This window comes from Cataglyphis hispanica, chromosome 15, assembly GCF_021464435.1.
Source record: "Cataglyphis hispanica isolate Lineage 1 chromosome 15, ULB_Chis1_1.0, whole genome shotgun sequence".
Taxonomy (NCBI): domain Eukaryota; kingdom Metazoa; phylum Arthropoda; class Insecta; order Hymenoptera; family Formicidae; genus Cataglyphis; species Cataglyphis hispanica.
Genome location: NC_065968.1, coordinates 179,421 through 199,002, shown reverse-complemented (window position 1 = coordinate 199,002; position 19,582 = coordinate 179,421). Strand labels below are relative to the sequence as shown.

The window sequence follows — 19,582 nt, the reverse complement described above, 5'->3', positions numbered from 1 at the left end:
CTGTTGAAAGAAAAGTCGAAGAATTATATTGACATTAGAAGGCACAATAGAATAAAAATAAATATATTATTTATTCTCGGAAATTTTCTAGACAAGTATTATGTATTAGACATATATAAAGTAGTGTACAATTACATTATAAATATACACGAAAAATGTTCAAAATGCGTGTATGTCTAGATGCTGGTAAATATAAATTTGATAACTTGTAATATATTGTGTATCTTATCGATTTAAATATACATCTTCGATTTACGAAATTTTGTCGACAATCTTTTGTTAAATAAATATATTGCAAAAACGGATTGTTCTTGCCATTTATTGGCCCTTTATTACGATACGGTTAATTATAGAGGAAATTAATTTTCTTGCTTATGACAAATGGCCATTACACGAGTAAAATTCTATCGGTAAGAAAATTTCATAAAACGATGTTTTTTGCAACATACATAACTCGCCGTGAATGTTCGATCGCAACAACGTTGCGTATAAAACAAACAATTGTAAATAATAAATAATTGCGATATTTTGACAAAGAAAAGCAATTGCATATTTCTTTATATTTCGTTATATGGGATAAGAAAGATAAAATTTATTCGAGATAAATAGATATAAAAATGCAATTTTTAAGTCGACGAATTTTCATGGAAAATGCTTCTTGTTTTATGCAATAATTCGTAACTGCGAATTCTTACGATCATTTCTCAGCTCGGTCGAAGGTTAATACGCGGTTAACCGTATAAGAAGGTTCAACGATCTCATTATTTCCACAATTGTGCGAACACAACACGGTGCATTACATAGAAAAAATATACAATTACTCTAACAATTAATATTATAATATTAATAGTTTGTCTATACTATATAATACTATACGATTTAATATGCATCAGCAAGAATATTATATCGTACGAAAAGATTTATTGAAATATAAATTTTTTTATGTAATCCTATTACTTGATACAAGTTTCTAATGCACAGACATATTTTTAAATTATTTTAAAAAAACAGACGTTATACTGGTTCGATTTTGCTTATCAGTGTTGTATCCCTTCAATATCCTTGAATAAATTTAATTAATTTCAGGAATGGTTAAAATACGCATATTTTTTAATTAATTTCTATCTATACTTATATCCCAATTTAATATCTCATTTCTATACTGTTACATGCGTCTTTATCTCATTTTGAAAAATATATCAATACTAAAACATATTTGTTTCATACATTATAAAGCATTGATGATTGATGATTGCATTGTTACATGCAATGTTTTCATAGAATAAATATATAAACGCAATATAAATGTAAGCTCTTGGTTGTTATGGTGTGTAATAATTATTTTATATTTGCAAAATATAATTTTCATTATGAAAGAAAAGATTCTTTGTTTGAGATCGAAGAAAATATCAACATGTATATAGTTCGACTTTTGAACCGTCATATAAATCATCTAGTTATAGAAATATCATCATAGTTCGTTTCACCAAAATTTTAATTTATAACATGCGGAAAAAGAAATATTTCAAAACTGTAAAATCTTATATATACCTTTTATATTTAGATTTAAGTATATCATCTGAATCTTTTAGATATCTGTTTGCTCTTAAATCGGCAATAATGCTGCATCTAAAATACACATCAAATATATGACATATAATAATTAAATCTTTTTTTCCTTCGTGACATTGTTGATCAAACTCTAATTCATTCTTATAAACAATATATTAATCTCATCACAAACACTTGTGCGATATATATTTCAAATATACATATAATAAAATTATTATATTTTCTACGTTTCAGCACGAAATCATCTTTCAGTACAATTTTTTCTTAACCGCTGTGTAGCGTTCCATATAAGTATCATAACCGTCCAGGTTTGCGAACTGCTTCATTTCAAAAAGATTTCCTTCGAGCGCCAATATTGATATTTTGGAGTCCTTGAGGATCTTGATGGGTACCGAGCTTAACTGAAGACAGTTCTCCTCCAATCGTAGCGTTTTCAACCGCGGGCAATCCGCCAGCTTCTCGGAGATGGTAGCGATCTGATTCTGATTAAGGTTGAGCTCAGTCACGTGGAGGCTGGTGGCGGCATCCGGAACAGTCGTGAGCCGATTCTTAGACAAATCGAGGACGTCCAGATGCCGGAGGCCGCAGAACACCAATGGGAAATCAGAGATCTGATTGTCGGATAGATTGACCTGCTTCAGATGGTTCAGCTTTGCCAGCGACGACGGGATCGACCTGATTTGATTCGCAGAACAATTTAAACTTTCCAGTTTCACGAGCGCTCCTAGCGTGTCGGGTAAACCGATCAGCCGGTTATGACTAATGGTCAGCTGTTTTAGCATTGTAAAGTCACCAATCTCATTCGGCAATGTGGTGAACTTGTTTTCGGATAGATCCAGGGTGCGCAGCAGCGGCGCCAAGGCACGGAGATTCTGTGGGAACTCATCCAACTTGTGCCGAGATAGTTTCAGCGTGCCGGTCTTCTTCGCAGTCTCATAATGTTGCTTCAAGCCAGAATTGCCCATATCGTCTCGGTATCTTCGCAGACGTTGACGGGCGAATCTTTTCTTATAACAATTAGCTAGTGCAAAAATTAATTGTATGAATTTACAGTGTCACTTTTTCTCGAATAGTTATTTATTTTTTAAAAATCTCACCGTGGTTCGAATATTAAATATACTATTAAAGTCTTTTATTTTGTTTTTCGATTATATTATTATTATAAATCATATTAATAAAATTTATTTATTCGATTTTTCCCTTACAGAAAACGCAAAGAACAGCGAAAGAAAAAGGATGATAGTGAGCATACGTGGTTGGGGATGTTTTGGCGGTCAAAGCGCGCGAATTTCGACGGTGCGCGCGGCCAGGGACTAGCACCCTGCGCGGACTGTACTCTCCCGGTGCTGCACCTGCACTCTTGCGCGAGACTGTGCGGTGCGCGGTGGCGTAGGGCGATCGTGTTCACTCCGTCCTTCGTTTCCGTCGTCGAGATTTTCGCAGCGCGAATAACCAACCACCCGGGTTGTCGTCGTCGCCCGACGTTTGTCGTTCGTCACCGTACAACACACGCGGCGTTTCGTTACCTCGCGACGAACGCAAAACGCGTGCAGCACGCCGCGACGCTCACTCACGTACGGAGGGCGAACGCGGTTACGGATACGCAGACGACAGTGAAATGTCACGCGATTGATAGCGAGTCCGCCATAGCGTCCTCGGCCTTCCCGTTTTGGCCGCGCGATGGCGCGGCGCGCGCGCGCGCCCGAAAAATGGCCGACGTGCGGAGATGTAGCAGTGCCCGCCGAGTTTACATCAGACTGAAAACACCGCGGCGGCCACCAGTGTATAGTTTACGATGCTGCAGTGCGTGGGAATGGTGAGGTAGTGTGCGTGATCGTGGCAAAGGCAACGCGACGCAACCGGGTAACGATGGCTTCCACGCCGAAGACGGAGAAACATTCAGGTAAGAGATAACCACCCGCTCTCGAACGGTGACTGACGCGAGAGAAAGAGAGAGAGTCGCGTATACGCGACCAACGCGTGCGACGATGTACGCTTATTTCTCGGCGGTTTCTTTCCGAGAAACAAATGTGCGATCTCAATTATTACTCATCCGGCGCTGATCTTGTTTATCAACATTGTCGATATTTCGAATTTTGGCTGATACTCGGGCTGAGGTATCGATGCGCGCATTATCGTCGGCAACGTCAGTTCGGTGAAGCTATCCGACTACCGGATGCCAAATGTCAAAAGTATATATGTATTGTCTGTCAAACGTACATGCGTGATTTTTTTTTTCCATTTTTTTGGAAGTGGGTATTTCTATGGCTTTCTATTTAAGATATCTGCCGTTTTCATGTAATGATAAATGTTGAGAAAGTGCTCGATTAGTTTATTCGTTTATACGAGAAACCTCTCGCGGAATTTCCGTTTTTTTGCTTAATGATTTTATGTTTCTTTACGATTGTCGAATATTTTGTTAAAATCTCAGTTGTAAGTGTTATTGATTTAATTGGTTAAATTAAATATATATATATATATATATATATACAGCAATTATAAACAATAACCGATATTTACTTTCTAAAACGCGATTTAGTTATAACAAGATTTCATTAAACCTGATAAAATTTAAGCGTTATAATGCATAAGCATTTATGCAAATAAAGTAGATTTCACTTTTCGTAAGAATTCCATTTTTTTTCTTTTATGGGGCACTGTTTTCACAATCATACCACTGACTTTAATTACGAAATGCAAATATGCGAAAAAGCGATGGAAGAAATTATAAAAAATAAAAATTCAATTTAAGTGATACATTATTTTCACTGCCGAGAAATTTGCAACGATTCTTTTATTTTTAATTTCCTTTTGGTTTTATCATACATTTTATTTTTGAAGCATTTGTACAATTATGGTAAATAGTATATTGGGTTAATTATATTTGATAGAATATAATTCAAGCAGGACTGTCCGAAAAAATTCAGTGGGTGAATTCGATTTTCAGTTTTGAGATCATTGCTTTTCTTTCTTCGTAGCGTATTTTCAGTGCAAAAATTCATCGACGATAATAACATGAGCTAGGGTGAAGTGTGTCAATAAATCGTGCACGCGTCTAGACGACGGGCTCCGAATCTGATTCGAACAGCTGGCCGTGTCGCGAGTTTTCCGTCCCTTTCGAACAAAAGCCTACCTTATTCTGTTTCTAATCCGGTCGAGAGGGACTGTACTTTTCGTAATGATTGTGAATTCTCTCTCTCTCTCTCTCTCTCTCTCTCTCTTTCTTTTTCTTTGTGTCGGTTTTACTTTCTCTTTAGTCCTCCTTCTCGAATGCATATGCTTTACGTCGTACATTTTTCGGTTCATTATTGTGTTCGTTCTTTAGTTTGCACGTGGCATTTCGTTGACGCACCTTTGGTTAACGGTTTTCCAAAAACGAGACTAAAGAAGCTCGAACTTTTAGAATTGAAAAAAATTTCCAGTAACTTCAAATATTTGAATATTCGAGAAAGAAGGATAGAAATAATTATATATATGTGTATATTAATTTGTAGTTAAATATAATTTTCGATCCATTGAGCACAATAATTTTTCAAGCAAGGCTAAAATATGCAATTTAGCGCATTTTATAACAACTAAATATTTTATATTAATCAATTAAAACAAGTATTAATCGCGATTAATATTTTGAATATTTGCGATGATATATAAAAAAAAAAAATGTTTTTCTAGTTGTATGTATTTTACAAACGCAACATACATTGCGTAAAAATTGCGCGTTCTACTCTTAATTTAGATTTATCGTTAACGTATCGGGTTCGCAAAATATTTCATTCTTATGTCCTTTTAAAACTTGTTGCTGTATTATTTGTACTTAATATCGAAAAGATTAAAATTATTGGGAAAACATTTCCATTATTAACATCCTGCGTACAAATTTGCGTGTAAACACGTTCTCTCTTGCGTGTAAACAATTTCTACTAAGAAACTAGGATAGACGTCTTAGATCTCGTGTTTAAAGTCGAACGATTTGTGCTATTGATAATTTATCGTAGGATGTGACAGGTATAGCTTATCAGAGTTGATATGTTCGACCTCGAAGGGATATGTGACGGATAGAGATACTTAAGTAAAGGCAGTTTGATCAATTCGCCAGATAAAATTGGTTCAAACAACTAACCGACTTTATCCCACGTCATCTGCTTCGCGTAATTGCGTTTAATTCAAGTTGATCTGCTGCAATACGTAACGCGTTTGTTGGTTCGATGAGAAGGAAGGCAGGCAGGCAGGCGATACCTTTTAAAAATAATTTCATTCGATATACTTTCCTATAAGCGAATTAGTTTAATTACTCCTAACGAATTGTGGAAGCATTATTTCGATGTTTTTTTTAATAGATATTGAAATATGTATAGAATAAATCTTATATTATATTGAAAAATACTTTTCAATAGGAAAGATTAATTATTTCGTTTGCGCGATTGTGCAAATGATTTTCCCGTATTTTTTGCTCGAAACATCTCGCTCTTACGATACTGAAGGAGAATACGAGGATGTCTTACAATTTTAAGACGAGGAACATTATATCATGATTTTAATGGCGCGAGAACAATTAATAATAACATTAATAATAATATAAATCCATTGCGATGTAGTCTTCTCCGAAAGGCGAATTCGTTAAATTTAAATTAATTTCCAGGTAGGAAAGGATCACATTAAAATTATTCTATAGTGGCGAGTGTATCGTGTGTCGTGCGAAATGACAGGAAACCTGCGATGCCATTGAATGCGCCCGGTAATACCTGAAAGGTATTCTCGGGTAATCTTACTCGAGAGAGAGAGAGAGAGAAAGGGAGAAAAAGACATAGAGAAAATGCGAGATGGAAGCGCGAGATCGGGATCTCGTCTCGAATCCGCTTCATTTTGTTGTTTGTTGTCCGCTTTTATTTTCTGTTTTCTGTTGTCATTACGTTCATCCAGGCCTTTGTATACGCGGTCTTGCTTTATCCGTGTATCGTAGCTTTCTCTCTTCGTTATTCATTGCAACTGTAAAGAGAATTTGTCGTTAAAAGTAAAAATATGTGAAATTCGCGCGTGAAAGTTTTTGCGACTGTTGCCAAATAATCAGATAACGAATAATTTCTAAACACTGAAAATTTTTCTACATACAATGAAAAGGGACTCGCGCGTGAAATGGATATAAAGAGCTCAAAATGTATTTCAATCAATGGTCAATCGACGTGTATTGGTAATTAATGTGGTTGTGAACACAGAGAGAGTATTGGATACATAATTCTCGACCGTTAATTTATGAACGTTTGCAAAAATTGTTTGACAAGTAAAAAGGATTTACATGAGATGATTGTTAAAATGCTCTACCACAAAAATGTTTTAATAAATTTTTTCACTCGGGGATGAATAATGAATATGTAATACATGAAGAATTGAGTTATTTAAAATAAATTTGCGCAAGTTCTCACAAATCCATAATCGTTATTGTATATGTTTAGAGTTTACTTACAGATATTCCGAGTATTATTTTAAAGTAACGAAATTCGGTTATAAAGATACGTTTTTTATTTTTTTATTTTTTTATTTATTTATTTTTTTTTTAATATTGAAATGATATCAGCAGAGTTGTAATTAGCGTGGCGGAGCTTGCTCTCGTCGATGAACTTTATTACCACAATTATTGCGCTCTATAAATTTTTATCAGTACATCGTAAGATATAAAGACTATGTGAGGAAGACGCTTAAAATTTAATGGAAACTATTTCTTTCTTGCAAAAAGCAACGAATCGTTTAAAAGTAATACAAATTCGTATACGATGTAATTCATTATTTTTAAATTAAGACTTTTTGTAAAATAATTCGAGCTTTGATCTTTCTATTTTGAAAGTTTCTTTTAAATGGACCGAGTTTCGTGATGTAGCAAAGCATATAATTTAAAGCCATTGAAGTTGTAAGCCATTACAGTTTGTAAGAAGTAATTGAAAAGTTATATATAACTTATATATAACGAACAGCGTTTTTTTATAAAATCGATGACGAATACGGAATATATCTATTGTGTAAAATTAAAAATATGTGTTATTTTTACATTCTCAGTTGTTTTAATAATTTAATATTTGAGTTCAATTAACACAGTAGCAATATATTAAATTAAAGTTAAAAAAAATTTTAACCGCTATATTTTAAACAAAAATATAAATTTTCAAACTGTATGTATAAGCAGTTCTTAGAAAAATGGTCATTCATGGTCATTCGTGTTCATCTTGTCGAATCGATCGCGAAGCTCGTAGTATTTCAATTTTTATTCTGAGATCACTTTGCGATACTTGTGCGGCACACGTGGTTTAGCGCCTTTATTGGATTTGATCTGTCCGTAAATCGTTTAGGAACCGCAATCGTGCGCAACTTTCCGTTCCTACGCCAGTCCCGCCAATATGTATGCAAATCCGCGGCCCGAGTGCTACAAGCCTCGTGTCAACCGGTCGATGATGCAAGGCTCGTGCCAGAAACACGCGGGTGATGCACAAGATGCGGTAACGTTAACTCGCTATTCATGAATATGCACAGCTGTTTTCGCTATGCGAATGCGCACGTGTTAAAACCGGTTCACACATACATGTTCGTCCTGCCGATTTTTCGTCTCTATTTCGTTCTAGTATACGCTTTAATATAATTTTAAAATAATCGTAGAAATAGAAGATAAAAATATGAGGTGCTATTGTCTTGTCAAAATTCGCAAATTGATTTCCAGAATTACGCATTCCACTATATTAACGTACATTTTATTATTAATTTAAGTAATAAGTATAAATATCTAAATTATTTATTTTTAGCTGAATCGCGCTTCGGTATCTCAAAATTTTATACTGGCTTTTTAATTGATCAACTCTCACTTAATTTTATTGTTAAATGAAAATAGTCTATTACTTAGAAATGGAGAAAAAGATTTTATTATTTACATTGAATAACGTATTAAAATTATATGAAAAATTCGCTTGTATTTTGCGTTACTTTTGTACTCGCACAGTTAGACACCTCGAGATCCATTAAGGCTGCGAAGAGCTATTCACTGTCGATTTCCTATGCGTGCCAATTCAACACGCGATGACAATGACAAAAAGTTTCTCTTCGTGTATTGATATAAGCAACGATGCCAGCAATGATAGTCTCGCGCGAGATCTTTCGCGAAAAGAGTAGCTTATTGAATTGTCGTATTTTTAAAAGAAATCTGTAGGACAAATATGGGGGCTTAATTAAATTGAAAATTTCAGATATTGTCGATTATAATATTTCAATATGTACAATCAAGTAATTAAGAAATTATGAAATTTAGAAAAAGATCAATTTTCAAAGAATCTATTGCGAATAGAATGTTTTTCATTCGTCAATTTTCCTCAAGTGTTCGTGATTAATAATTTCCTATAAATAGAAAGGTATTGGTTTGAGAGACACCGTATTAACTTACGAAGATCCGCAAATAATTTGCCGCTCGTCAATTCTGTCTATCTCGAAATAAAGAACGGTGCCATATAAGAGCCACTGCCTCTCTCTACGAGGTCTTTTATCCCTCTTCTCGTCGTTAACCCTCTCACCATCATCTCTCCCTCTCTCGTATGTCTTTTACTCGCCCGTCCCTCTCTCTCTCTCTCTCTCTCTCTCTTTGACCCGTTAAAATAGACGAGGCTTCTTTCCCGGCCAAAGTCGCAGATATTGCCGGCCGATCTTGCCAACGGCCGGGTTCGCGAGAACGACAGTTCACCTCCGATCCGCGGCGAAGTTGGTTCTAACTCGCGAACTTGTTTCGGAGTTTGTCCGGTTCAGATTTACGATTCGGCGCCTTTCATCTCGCAGACGGGCATGTCGGATTCCGAGTTCCGGGATGATCGGTTTCGAGTTTTCTAGACGCCTATCTGCCGCGAATTTCTCTGTGTTTTTTTTTTCTTCTTTCGAACATGTTTTTAACATCGCGCGATTAATTCTGTAAAAATCTACATTACAATTTATGTTTTACTTTAATGTTATAACAATCGAATGCAATTTTTCACCTTTGAGTTTGTCATCTTTCTTTAATTTATCTTTTATCGACGATAACTCTTGAGGTATCAATATATCACGATACAGATCTATGAATGTTGCACGATATCAAATATGCGAGATAAAAATATAAGATAAACGCTCTCGCGAATGATCAACTATTGTTACCTATTTTATATCGATAGTGATTAAAAATATGAATAGTGCGACGCTTGCTGATGCGATAACGTGGCGTCTAAGCAAAAACATGAGGAGCGAATAAAAAATCGCGCCAAGTCTCTCGCATCTCGGTTAACGGTGTCGTTTAAAGGGCATCGAAATGTCAATTCGTCACTCGATGTTGCGTACGGTAATTGCGTGCAGATGAAGTGGGTGTTTATCGCGCGCGCGATATGGCTTTTTAAAATGCATGCTCGTGAGACATGCTCGCGAACATCTTTTGCTCGATTATTTTGCACAAGATAGAATGCGCGATAGCGCGAGAGTTGATTGATTAAATGGTAGATAGTCGAGATAAGAACGTCGATTAAGGACGGCGCAATTTAATCGCCTCGATGTTGTTTACAGTATAATTATTGCGACATGTACTAATCCATCTTCTAATTATTTTCGCGTGCAGAATTATTCGCAATGATCGCTCCGTGAAACTGTAGTAATGTATCTTGCCATTTAATATATTAGATGAAAATGAATTAATTATATTTTACGAATTGTATTTTAGCTCCGTTCAACGGTATATTACGTACGGTGTTTATATCGAAGTACAACTTATAGCTGTAACTTTTTGTAACGGTCGATAAGACGGCACGTAGTCAGCATGTTCTTCACGTGCGACGATAAATTTTTTTTTACCTTATTGCGCTTCTCCTATTTATTTTCGGACGTGAAGTCGTTCGCGGTATATCGCTTCGCTATGCCGTTTGAGACACATCGTCTGGCGCGAATGATAATTTTCAGACACACGATCGTCATCAAGCGTAAAAATAGTGATGCCCGCGAATCCGGAAATAACGATGTCACAGAAAATGTAACGCAACTGGGTCGCAAGTTCATAAATGCTAATTATTGTTAATTGCAACACTTCATGTATTTAAATGTTTCAACAGTGCATTATATTTTCATAAAAATTCATGCTCGCGATAATCTTTTTCGCCGCGTATTATATAGATATAGAATGTTCTTGAACGAAAACCGAGCTTCGAGTCTAAAATTTGCGTCAAAGCTTTTGCTTACCGTTGTCGAATATAATATCTGGAGAAAATTCGATAATTTTGTTAGAGAGATACACAACAAGTAGTCCAGAAGAACTGTATCTGGCTCTTGTGCTTACCGTACCGTGGCGCGAGTTACACGACCGATCTCCTGGTACCGTATCGGATTATACACATCGTTCTGAAAGTAATAAAAGCAATGTAGGACCTCGAGGTAGGTGGTCGAAAGGCGGAGGAGAGGTCGACTTCTCGCTCCAGTAATCGCGAATCGTTTGTTCCTCGAGATACCGATATACTCTCAAGAAGTTTCATACTCTTCCTCGCCCATACTCTTCTTGCCGCGACGAATATGTATCAACTTTTTGCAACGTGAGAGATACACATATAATATATATCTAAGAAATTATAAATAACAAGCGTTTTTCATAAATTGAATAAAATTAATCAAAGTTTGCATGATTCTCTATCTTTTAATTTAATAGAGAGGCATTGTTTAAGAGAATAGTGCTCAGCTTTTGCACATACATTCAGAAGAAATAATAGAACAATCTAGGAAATTTCCATACTTTTATCAATGTTTTGACATGTGACACATACGTCCTTAAATCAACGTGAACTTTGTGAGAGAAATTTTGCATGCTATCCCGCACCACGTGCAAGAACTTTGAGGAACGAAGCTATCGCTAGTACTTGTCGCGGCAGCCATTTAATGGCGTCACGATAAGTTTACGTCTGACACATATTGCGGCAACGACGAGGAAGCGGTAAGATGATAGAGATCATGACGGAACATCCGACGCGTTAAAATAGACACCCTAGAAACTGATGCTTTAATATTAGTCGCACCAACTACCAATGGTATAGAGTAACCGAGGTCGCGCGACGTTTACATCTATCTATATCGCGTGTCATCTGCACGTGTATATATAGGTCTCCTGTCATCGGTCTCAGCCGATCTATTGAAAGAGAGTGAGATTTCCATTTGGCCTCGCGCTTTCAATCAGAATTATCAAGGCAATATGATCATACATCAGTGACCGTAATAGATTCATTACGTATCTCAACAATTATGTATTTTATTATATTGCAGCAGAATGTCTATTTCATGAAAATATAGATGTATATGACACGTAATGCATATCAGCGAAACATGAGTTTTTTTTTTGGAAGATAACAAAATAAATTACCGTCCGCGAGTCGATTATCTGTTTCAGATAGAATCCGTTTTGTCGCGTGCGGTATTTTTATGGGGCAATATTGCCCTACACTACAATGCATTCAGAGTCATCCAAGCTTGTGATTCTCTATATATTGTCCATCGATAATCGTAGTCTTGCTCAGTCATTTGATAATCCGATGTATTCATGAAAAAAAAATCAACATCTTATTTTTTCGCGTCTCGCAAACAGATCTAGATGTATAAATCGAATGTTCGCAGCAAATTAGAGAGGTTTATCAGAAAGAAAAAAAAAAGTCATCGATAACAATCTTACAAGTTACATTTTTTTTTTTGCGATGCGAAATTATTTCCCTAAAAAACAAATGTTACTAGCGTCAATTTTTCATAGATATTAAGTGAACATTCCTTTTTGCATTTTTTTTCTAATTATCAAATTTATGTTTTATCCATTCTTTAAGATTTAAATTTATATATATAATAATTATCTATGATTAAGTCGTGAATAGTGCAAAAGTGACAGTTGGCAGTGAAAGTGCATCGTGAGATGAAAGGAAATTAAATTTAATTAAATTGAATTTAAAAATGTCATCGCGAGTTGATGCCACGAATTGCGACGACGCGAAACCGGACTTGAGAATGAATCGATTGCGATTCTCTGTTTCCGGTGACGTTATAATAATATATTATTAAAAACAAAAAATGCCGCAATACGATGATAGTTTTCTCGATTCGCCGATATTTCGGCGACGAACTCGCAGTTATACCGTACAAAAGCGGTTTTTGCCGAAATCGCAATCTTTTCACATCACAACCACACCTTTGCTGCTGGCCGTAACCAATCATGCCAGGACACTTTCCGGTTCCTTATCGACGTGCAACTTGAAAGGTAATTACATTAAAAAATTTGGATTATGGGCGCGAGATGTTTTTTCGTGTCACTGCTCGGACGAAAAAAAGAAATGCAAAAACGTTGAGAGGTCATTTTTTATTAATAAGACGAATAAATAATACAATTATTACTTCTCATATATTCCGAAAAATCGCAATTTTCTCACATATCAAGATTTAATTATTATCAATTTTATATTCTCTTTGACATTATTACACGTCGTTCGGATATCTTTTTTGCGATAACTATAATATAACATGTCGTTGAGTTTAAAATCATCATATTTTAGAATCAGACTAATGTCACGTTTGGGCAGAATAAACGGCTCGTTTATTCTGCCGGAGGCATTGACGGATTTAAATAATTACATCCTCGTAAGCGTGTTAATAATTAACGCCTACGTCGTCTGCATTACCACGTTAATCCTTACGCGAATACATCTCGGCCTGTATAATTACTAGTTCGTTCGTTGTCAATCATATTAAGCACCGCACGCTCGTCGCAGGTACATCACACCTCCGATCATTAAGCGCCTAGCTGTTACACACATCTCTCTCTCTCTCTCTCTCTCTCTCTCTACATATATGTATATATCTCGCATAACGGATACATCGTCTAGTGATTTCCCTCTGGGCTTGAGGCGCGAGCAAATTGCTGCGTTCGCTATCTCGCGTGAGACCCGCCATTGCGTGGAACCGCGAAATGCTTTCGACTTGCAAATTAATCGATAAAATGATTTTCATCCACGGTCGTGTAAAGATGGCGAGCGATTATAATAACACAAAGCTTTAATGACAAACCAAAGGAGAATCGGACATTTCATCGATTATCTAAAGATGTATACGCGTTGATAACTTGAAATCGACAGAAAAGTATATATGAAAAGTATATAAAGGGCGTTTCCAAAAAAATATCGGATATTATTTAATAGTAGATTTTTTCTGATCAATTTAAGGATAGTTTTTTCTTAGCGAAAATGTCGAGGAATCAATAATTTCCCATTGTCAATGATTGAAAAACAATACGATTGATTCAATATAATATTGAAATATTTTATTATATTTTTTCTATCATTTGTTGAAGTTATCGAATTGACATATTTCATTTATTTATTTCATTCTCCAATTGTATTGGTTTTGGAATACGAGGCTATTCAGATGAATCATGTACGCGAATTGTTTTTGAAGAAGCTGCATATGGAGGATATCTTCGCTTGAATGGATAGTAGGAATAGAATCTTGGCACGTGAGTTTTCGGTGCCGCTGGCATACATTTGTTACGAACTTCGAGATGACATTATTTTAATTAGAGAATATCCAATTAATCTTGAATAATATTATATATATTTAAAAAAATATATATTCTAATAAATGTCAAACTCTTTCTTTTGTTAATAATTGTAATCATTTAATCAAAAATTTTGATTAAAAATTATTTCAATTTTTTTTATAAGTGTAATTTGGTTGAAGTGTGAATAAAAATTAATCGCGTGGATAAAAATATAACGGAATATATACATATTACATGATACTTTGACAAGATAAAAGAACCGTATAAACTAAAAAAAAACTAGACAATATGCAACAGTACTGTTGCAGAATTTGCCAAGTTTCTTCACCTAGATTGGCACACACGATTACAGCAAAGTCTGCCAAATAATTTCTACGTATTCAACCACTACACTTTTCACGATGACAAATTTTTAAGTCATTCCTTACGTTATTGTTGCTAAGAATATTGCGGTCTTTTTTCTAAAGACTTAAAACGCTGATAAGCTTCCACATAACAATCTTTTAGATCGTATACCGAAAATTAATGACAAATTAATCATTTAAATTATGTCGAAACTAATAGAATTTCGGTGAACTCAATTTTCAACATATAGATCGATAGATGTATAAGATACGTTTGCCGAGAGATTTAAAGACGCAATTTTAAGGTCTGTGACTTTTCGATCGGCTTGCAGGAGACTCGCTAATTTCGTCGGTCAATGTCACTTGCAGGCTGCCGCAGCAGCTCATTTTCTCTCGCCGGCGCTCTCCCGGCTCTTCTGACGTGTCAGCCCGCGGGCAATATCCGGCGGGACTGGTTGTCACGGTACTTTGGATCGCAGCTTTTGATACCAGAAATTTAACCGGATAAATTTACCCCGGGATCCATATATAAACGGCGCGGTAGTACATATATGCGGAGCGTTGTTATTATCATCATCACTGCACGCGCGTGTAAGTCACGGCGTTTGATAAACGCGAAGCGGAACGGCCAGTCGTAATTACCGATGAAATAAACTTTATCAGTGTCTCCTGGAAATTAAACACCGGACGGTGTTTATTCGAGCGTCAATGACATTGTAAATTTCGCAATTTCGGCAACAAGCGATTCATGCCATATATTACGATAGTCGATAATTCGCGCATTTGTTGTATGTAACTTTTGCATAAAAGATATACCATTATTGTATCCAGATTTATAATAATATTATTATAATATATATAGAAAATGAATATATAACAATGTTAATTTCTACTCAATTTTTATTTTATTGGAATCGGGAGTTATATTTTAACAAGTGATTTTGGAACATACAAATGTAGACTGTTTTGTGTATTATTTAATTATTGTCTCGTGACGATTTAAAGTTGCAATGAATTTTACTTTTGCTAAAGAAAGCTTAAAACAACGTCAATTTAAAGGAGCAAAAAAATGCACACAGAGGTTATTAGTTTTCTTTTCTGAGAAATCTTGTCCCCTTTTTAGAGATGTTTTGACTGTTTATGAAATAAATTCGATGGCTGTCGCTTTTTCAGACTTCTTTCCAGTGCATCGCTAAATTCTTTGTTATTAAGTCTTTGTGCTTCTTGCCCAAGCAAATTCATATTCATGAACGGGAAGAAGGGGAATGTGCACGAGCCTCTTCGACAACATTCAGCAAAACTCTTCCTCTTATAATAAATACACTCTCGATGAAACTTTGCCGCAGCGCTTTAATCCGTAGAATTCCAGAAGCTTCGCGTAAGATTGCCAAGAGGGATCCCGGGGGATTTTCATGAATAATAATCTGCTACGAAAACACGATGTCGATATAAATATACGATATAAAGCCAATCTCCCTGCATTAGATATAGATATGATAAGAATAATTATTCGTCTCGATGCTTCTTGCTAATTAAATTGAGATTGAGTTTCTCTCAATATTTCTCTCAATTGTATAAAAATGTGTTAAAATTGTGTAAAATTTTTTTTAAAAAGAAAAATTTTTCAACTATATATAATAAATCTCTCTAACGTGGATAACGTGTCAATATGTTAAATCTTGCATTCATCCGCAAACTGCTATTAATTAAGTGCAACTATATCGCATAAGAAACTTGCATTAGAGTTGGTCGGAATCTATTTCTTGTTTACGCGTTTTTGGTTACGCGTTTAGATAAATCAGGTCCCGCGGGTGTAGATCGGCGCTTAATGCGTCAGTTAGAAATATATATACATGCGCGGGCCCCCTGTTTTACGAGGGCGACTCCAGAGTGTGCGAACCGCTACTTAATCAAGACGTTACACGAGAGTTCTCTCCTGGCAAAGGGGGCCCTCGGGCATTCCTCCCCATCAGGACGCTCACCCTTTCCACTCGCGAAAATCGATTCTCTATGGATAGAGCAGAGCTATCGATAGCTGTTCGCAAATAAGTGGCTATATATCTTCGTTTTTCGCGCAAAATAAATCTTTTTTTTTTTGCCACGCGCGCGGAGTTGCAATATAAATGTTTGCGCTTCAAGGACTCTTTTTTTTTTTCATGGCGTATCTCGACAACCGGTAGTATATTTTTTATATTTTCTGAAATACATCTCTCGGAATTCCTCCGACTCCCGTAAATATGAAATAATTATTTGTGCGAATTTGTGCGCATTATCTACACAGCGATATATATATATATATCCCATCCTAATTAATAAATAATATCATAGAAGATGATTTAGAACTGATTTCTTTTTAATAAAAATGTCGGAGCATCTTTTTGAGTCTTAAGATTTTAGTTACGCTTTAATATTTGAAGAAAAAATATATTAACGTTAAATTAACTAGAGAATCTTACTGTGCAGAATACGCGTGCGAATTTAAACGCCGTGAGGTAAACGTTGTGAGGTTTCATAGATAACATTAACATAAGATAACGTCTATGTGATAAGCGCCAACGCCATTATCACGCGATTAGCGATCGCGATGTTTAGGTATTGAATATATATGAAATCATTTAAATGCTTTCTAGTGATTTATACAGAAAAAAGAGAATTTCGCGTTCACGGTATGCAGTTTAATTGTTGATCTAATGAATGCGAAACAGCATGAGAGTGCACGACGACGAGATAAATGCGCGCAGGGGCAACTATTTACTCCGATGTTTGTATAAACTTCCACGGTGCTACCTCCATATGGGGAATTTTCAACAAGTAGTAAAGGGTTGAGTTGGATACTGTTATTAACAACAGCTACATATTGTGTAATGCAAGTTACTTTGTAGACACTGTTATTATTATTGTTGCACGGGAAAATCTCGAGTTTAATAATGGATGAATAATTTAGATGCCATTGGTTCACAAAATATCGATACATATTATAAAAAATTATAAATCTTTGGATGTTTTTATGTAATTTTTAAGTTAATTGTTATGTAATATTTTTTCAACAATGACATTTGACGGACGCGTATCTCGAACTGCCACTCGTAAATTATCGACGATAAAATCGACTTTCTTTAAGAGTCGAAGAAACGGTAAGCGCGAAGATGACAAGAAATCCGCTTCTCCGCATGTGAAAGGGGAGCTTAGCGATGCGGCGTGTCGCGCCGATAAATTTTCAACGAGAAAAGAAGAATCTCTCTCTTTCGCTGCGGCGAGGCATAGTATTTACGCGGGGATTTCATTCGGGGATTCTAGCCGGGCTTTAGACACCGTACGGACATCGAGACATACACTATACTGTAAAATATATGTCGAGACATAATACTGCACTGTAAAAAATTGCCTAAGAATCCATACATATTTTCGTTTGAATTTTTAGATTTGAATATCTGAAAGAAATTTCAGACAATCTGTCTTAATCATCAGAGTCGCTTTTTTGAAAAAAGAATGTATCTGAAAATTCAGACGGTGTGTCTGCAAAAAACTTTAGACACTTTGAAATTTTTCTAACAGCGTGTAAAAAAAAATGATTAAAACTTTAGACAAAGTGTCTGCAGCTTTTTTGCAGACGCACTGTCTGAATTTTTAAACAAACTCTTTTAGATTCTGATAAGACAGATTGTCCAAAATTTCTTTCAAATATCTAGAAAATTGTGCTGAAAATTTAGACAAAAATATGTTTGAATTTTTAGAAAATTTTTTACAGTGTAAGAAGTTACGGCTTTGGCAGGAGCATTGTCCTGCGAATCAGCGGAGCGAAGCAAAAGGACCGTATTAGGGGGTTGAATTCGGAAGCTCGCCTGCGAGACGCATTCGCGGCTTCGCGACAAATGCAAAATTCCTCGTCGAGGGACGAAGATACGAGGAAAGTAAATGGAAAAAGAGCTACCCATCCTCTACTTCTTACCGGCATTTTCTCCCCTTCCCCTTCTCTTTTTCCAAGCTCTCTTTCTCCCTTCGTTCTATGCGTGTCTTCCGCCGAATCGTCTTTCTTTCCGGTCGGCCCGTCTTCTCGTCGTGCTTTTTTTCTTCTCTCTCTCTCTCTCTCTCTCTCTCTCTTGCCGGTCGATCCTCATTCGTGCGAGAACTTCCGCTCAAGTGAATCTTTGCGGGAACGGATGCAGAACGCGATGCAGACGCTGATAGAGCGAAATACACGAAGAGGTGGAGGAAACCCTTATAGAGGAACTCCGCGTTCGCGTTCGTACAACGGGCGCCGCCCCCGCGAAATTTCCGTCTTGTCATTTTTTCGGGAACGCGCGCTCTTTTGCAAGGCGTCTAGCGCAACAGTTGCGAAAAACGGAAAACAGCCTCCGGATCAAGCGATAGAAAACGACGATACACGAAAGCCCTTCGTTAATAGGAAGACGAAGAAAAGATACGCTATTTTAAAGTTGAAATTTTAATGAATCATTAATAAAAAATGGCACGTCATTAGCGCGGGATCTTTGTCGGGATGCTAATGAAATTAATTATCCCGTTGTAGGCAATATTGTGACATGCCGGATGGAACCACGACAGCAGGGTTTTAATAACGAGACCAGTTCATTAATAATCTTCTATCTTAATCCATAATTATCGTGCGTAAGAGATACGTTTAGACGTGATTATATTTTTTTCTTGTTACGAGCAATTTTGCTCATAATTATCTAATTGAATTACTCTATTGCGACAAAATTCAATTTTTACAATATATTTGTGTCATTTGTATATTATATGTACTATTGCATGTCTTGAAGATTATTATTTTAATTTTTTTAATTTGGTAAATTATATTATTATTAATTAAATTGAGAGCATTTAAGATATTTTTAAAAAAACGTTTGATCAAAGATTCCAAGAGCAGGTGCAAAAAGTTTAGGCGCAAACTTATCGGAGTTAAATCGATGGCGAATACGACGGGTTTAAGTGGAGCTTTGAAAAACGAGTTTATCTCGATATAAACGATATAAAGTTTCTCGGGATATTTTGCGATTGATGCGTGACGCGTCTATGATACGCCAGTTTTATCATGGCATACTCGAAGCGGGATGAAAATTTTCCATGGCAACGTTCATGCCTCCACCGC

General features: G+C 36.0%; 2 protein-coding genes across 10 annotated transcripts in view; one reads left to right on the top strand and one right to left on the bottom strand.

The window, feature by feature from the left end:
* Nucleotides 1-52: 52 nt before the first annotated feature.
* Nucleotides 53-3,232, bottom strand: LOC126855255 (leucine-rich repeat-containing protein 57-like). 3 transcript variants are annotated; one of them, XM_050602728.1, is made up of 2 exons: nucleotides 2,778-3,232; nucleotides 53-2,593 (listed from the first exon to the last, which is right to left on the bottom strand). In XM_050602728.1, the coding sequence occupies exon 2, from the start codon at nucleotides 2,535-2,537 to the stop codon at nucleotides 1,821-1,823; it is 717 nt and encodes a 238-aa protein (XP_050458685.1). In that variant the 5' UTR covers nucleotides 2,538-2,593; nucleotides 2,778-3,232; the 3' UTR covers nucleotides 53-1,820. The 3 variants fall into 3 exon arrangements, with proteins under 3 accessions (XP_050458685.1, XP_050458682.1, XP_050458683.1); XM_050602725.1 differs by having other exon boundaries at nucleotides 2,825-3,232; XM_050602726.1 differs by lacking the exon at nucleotides 2,778-3,232 and adding an exon at nucleotides 2,670-2,721.
* Nucleotides 3,233-3,284: 52 nt separating this feature from the next.
* LOC126855216 (guanine nucleotide-releasing factor 2) overlaps nucleotides 3,285-19,582 on the top strand; it is a 51,794-nt gene continuing 35,496 nt past the window's right edge. For 2 of the 7 annotated variants that reach the window (XM_050602657.1, XM_050602653.1), the window contains exons 1-2: nucleotides 9,290-9,623; nucleotides 12,446-12,835. In XM_050602657.1, the coding sequence (XP_050458614.1) occupies nucleotides 12,649-12,835 (187 nt within the window). In that variant the 5' untranslated portion in view covers nucleotides 9,290-9,623; nucleotides 12,446-12,648. Of the gene's footprint in view, nucleotides 3,476-9,289; nucleotides 9,624-12,445; nucleotides 12,836-19,582 lie in introns of those variants that run through there. The other 5 variants (XM_050602656.1, XM_050602652.1, XM_050602655.1 and 2 more) reach the window with 3 other exon arrangements.

What these genes read in the sequence shown, in the direction of transcription:
- LOC126855255 (XM_050602728.1), bottom strand. Translation starts at nt 2,537, where the DNA reads ATGGGCAATTCTGGCTTGAAGCAACATTATGAGACTGCGAAGAAGACC.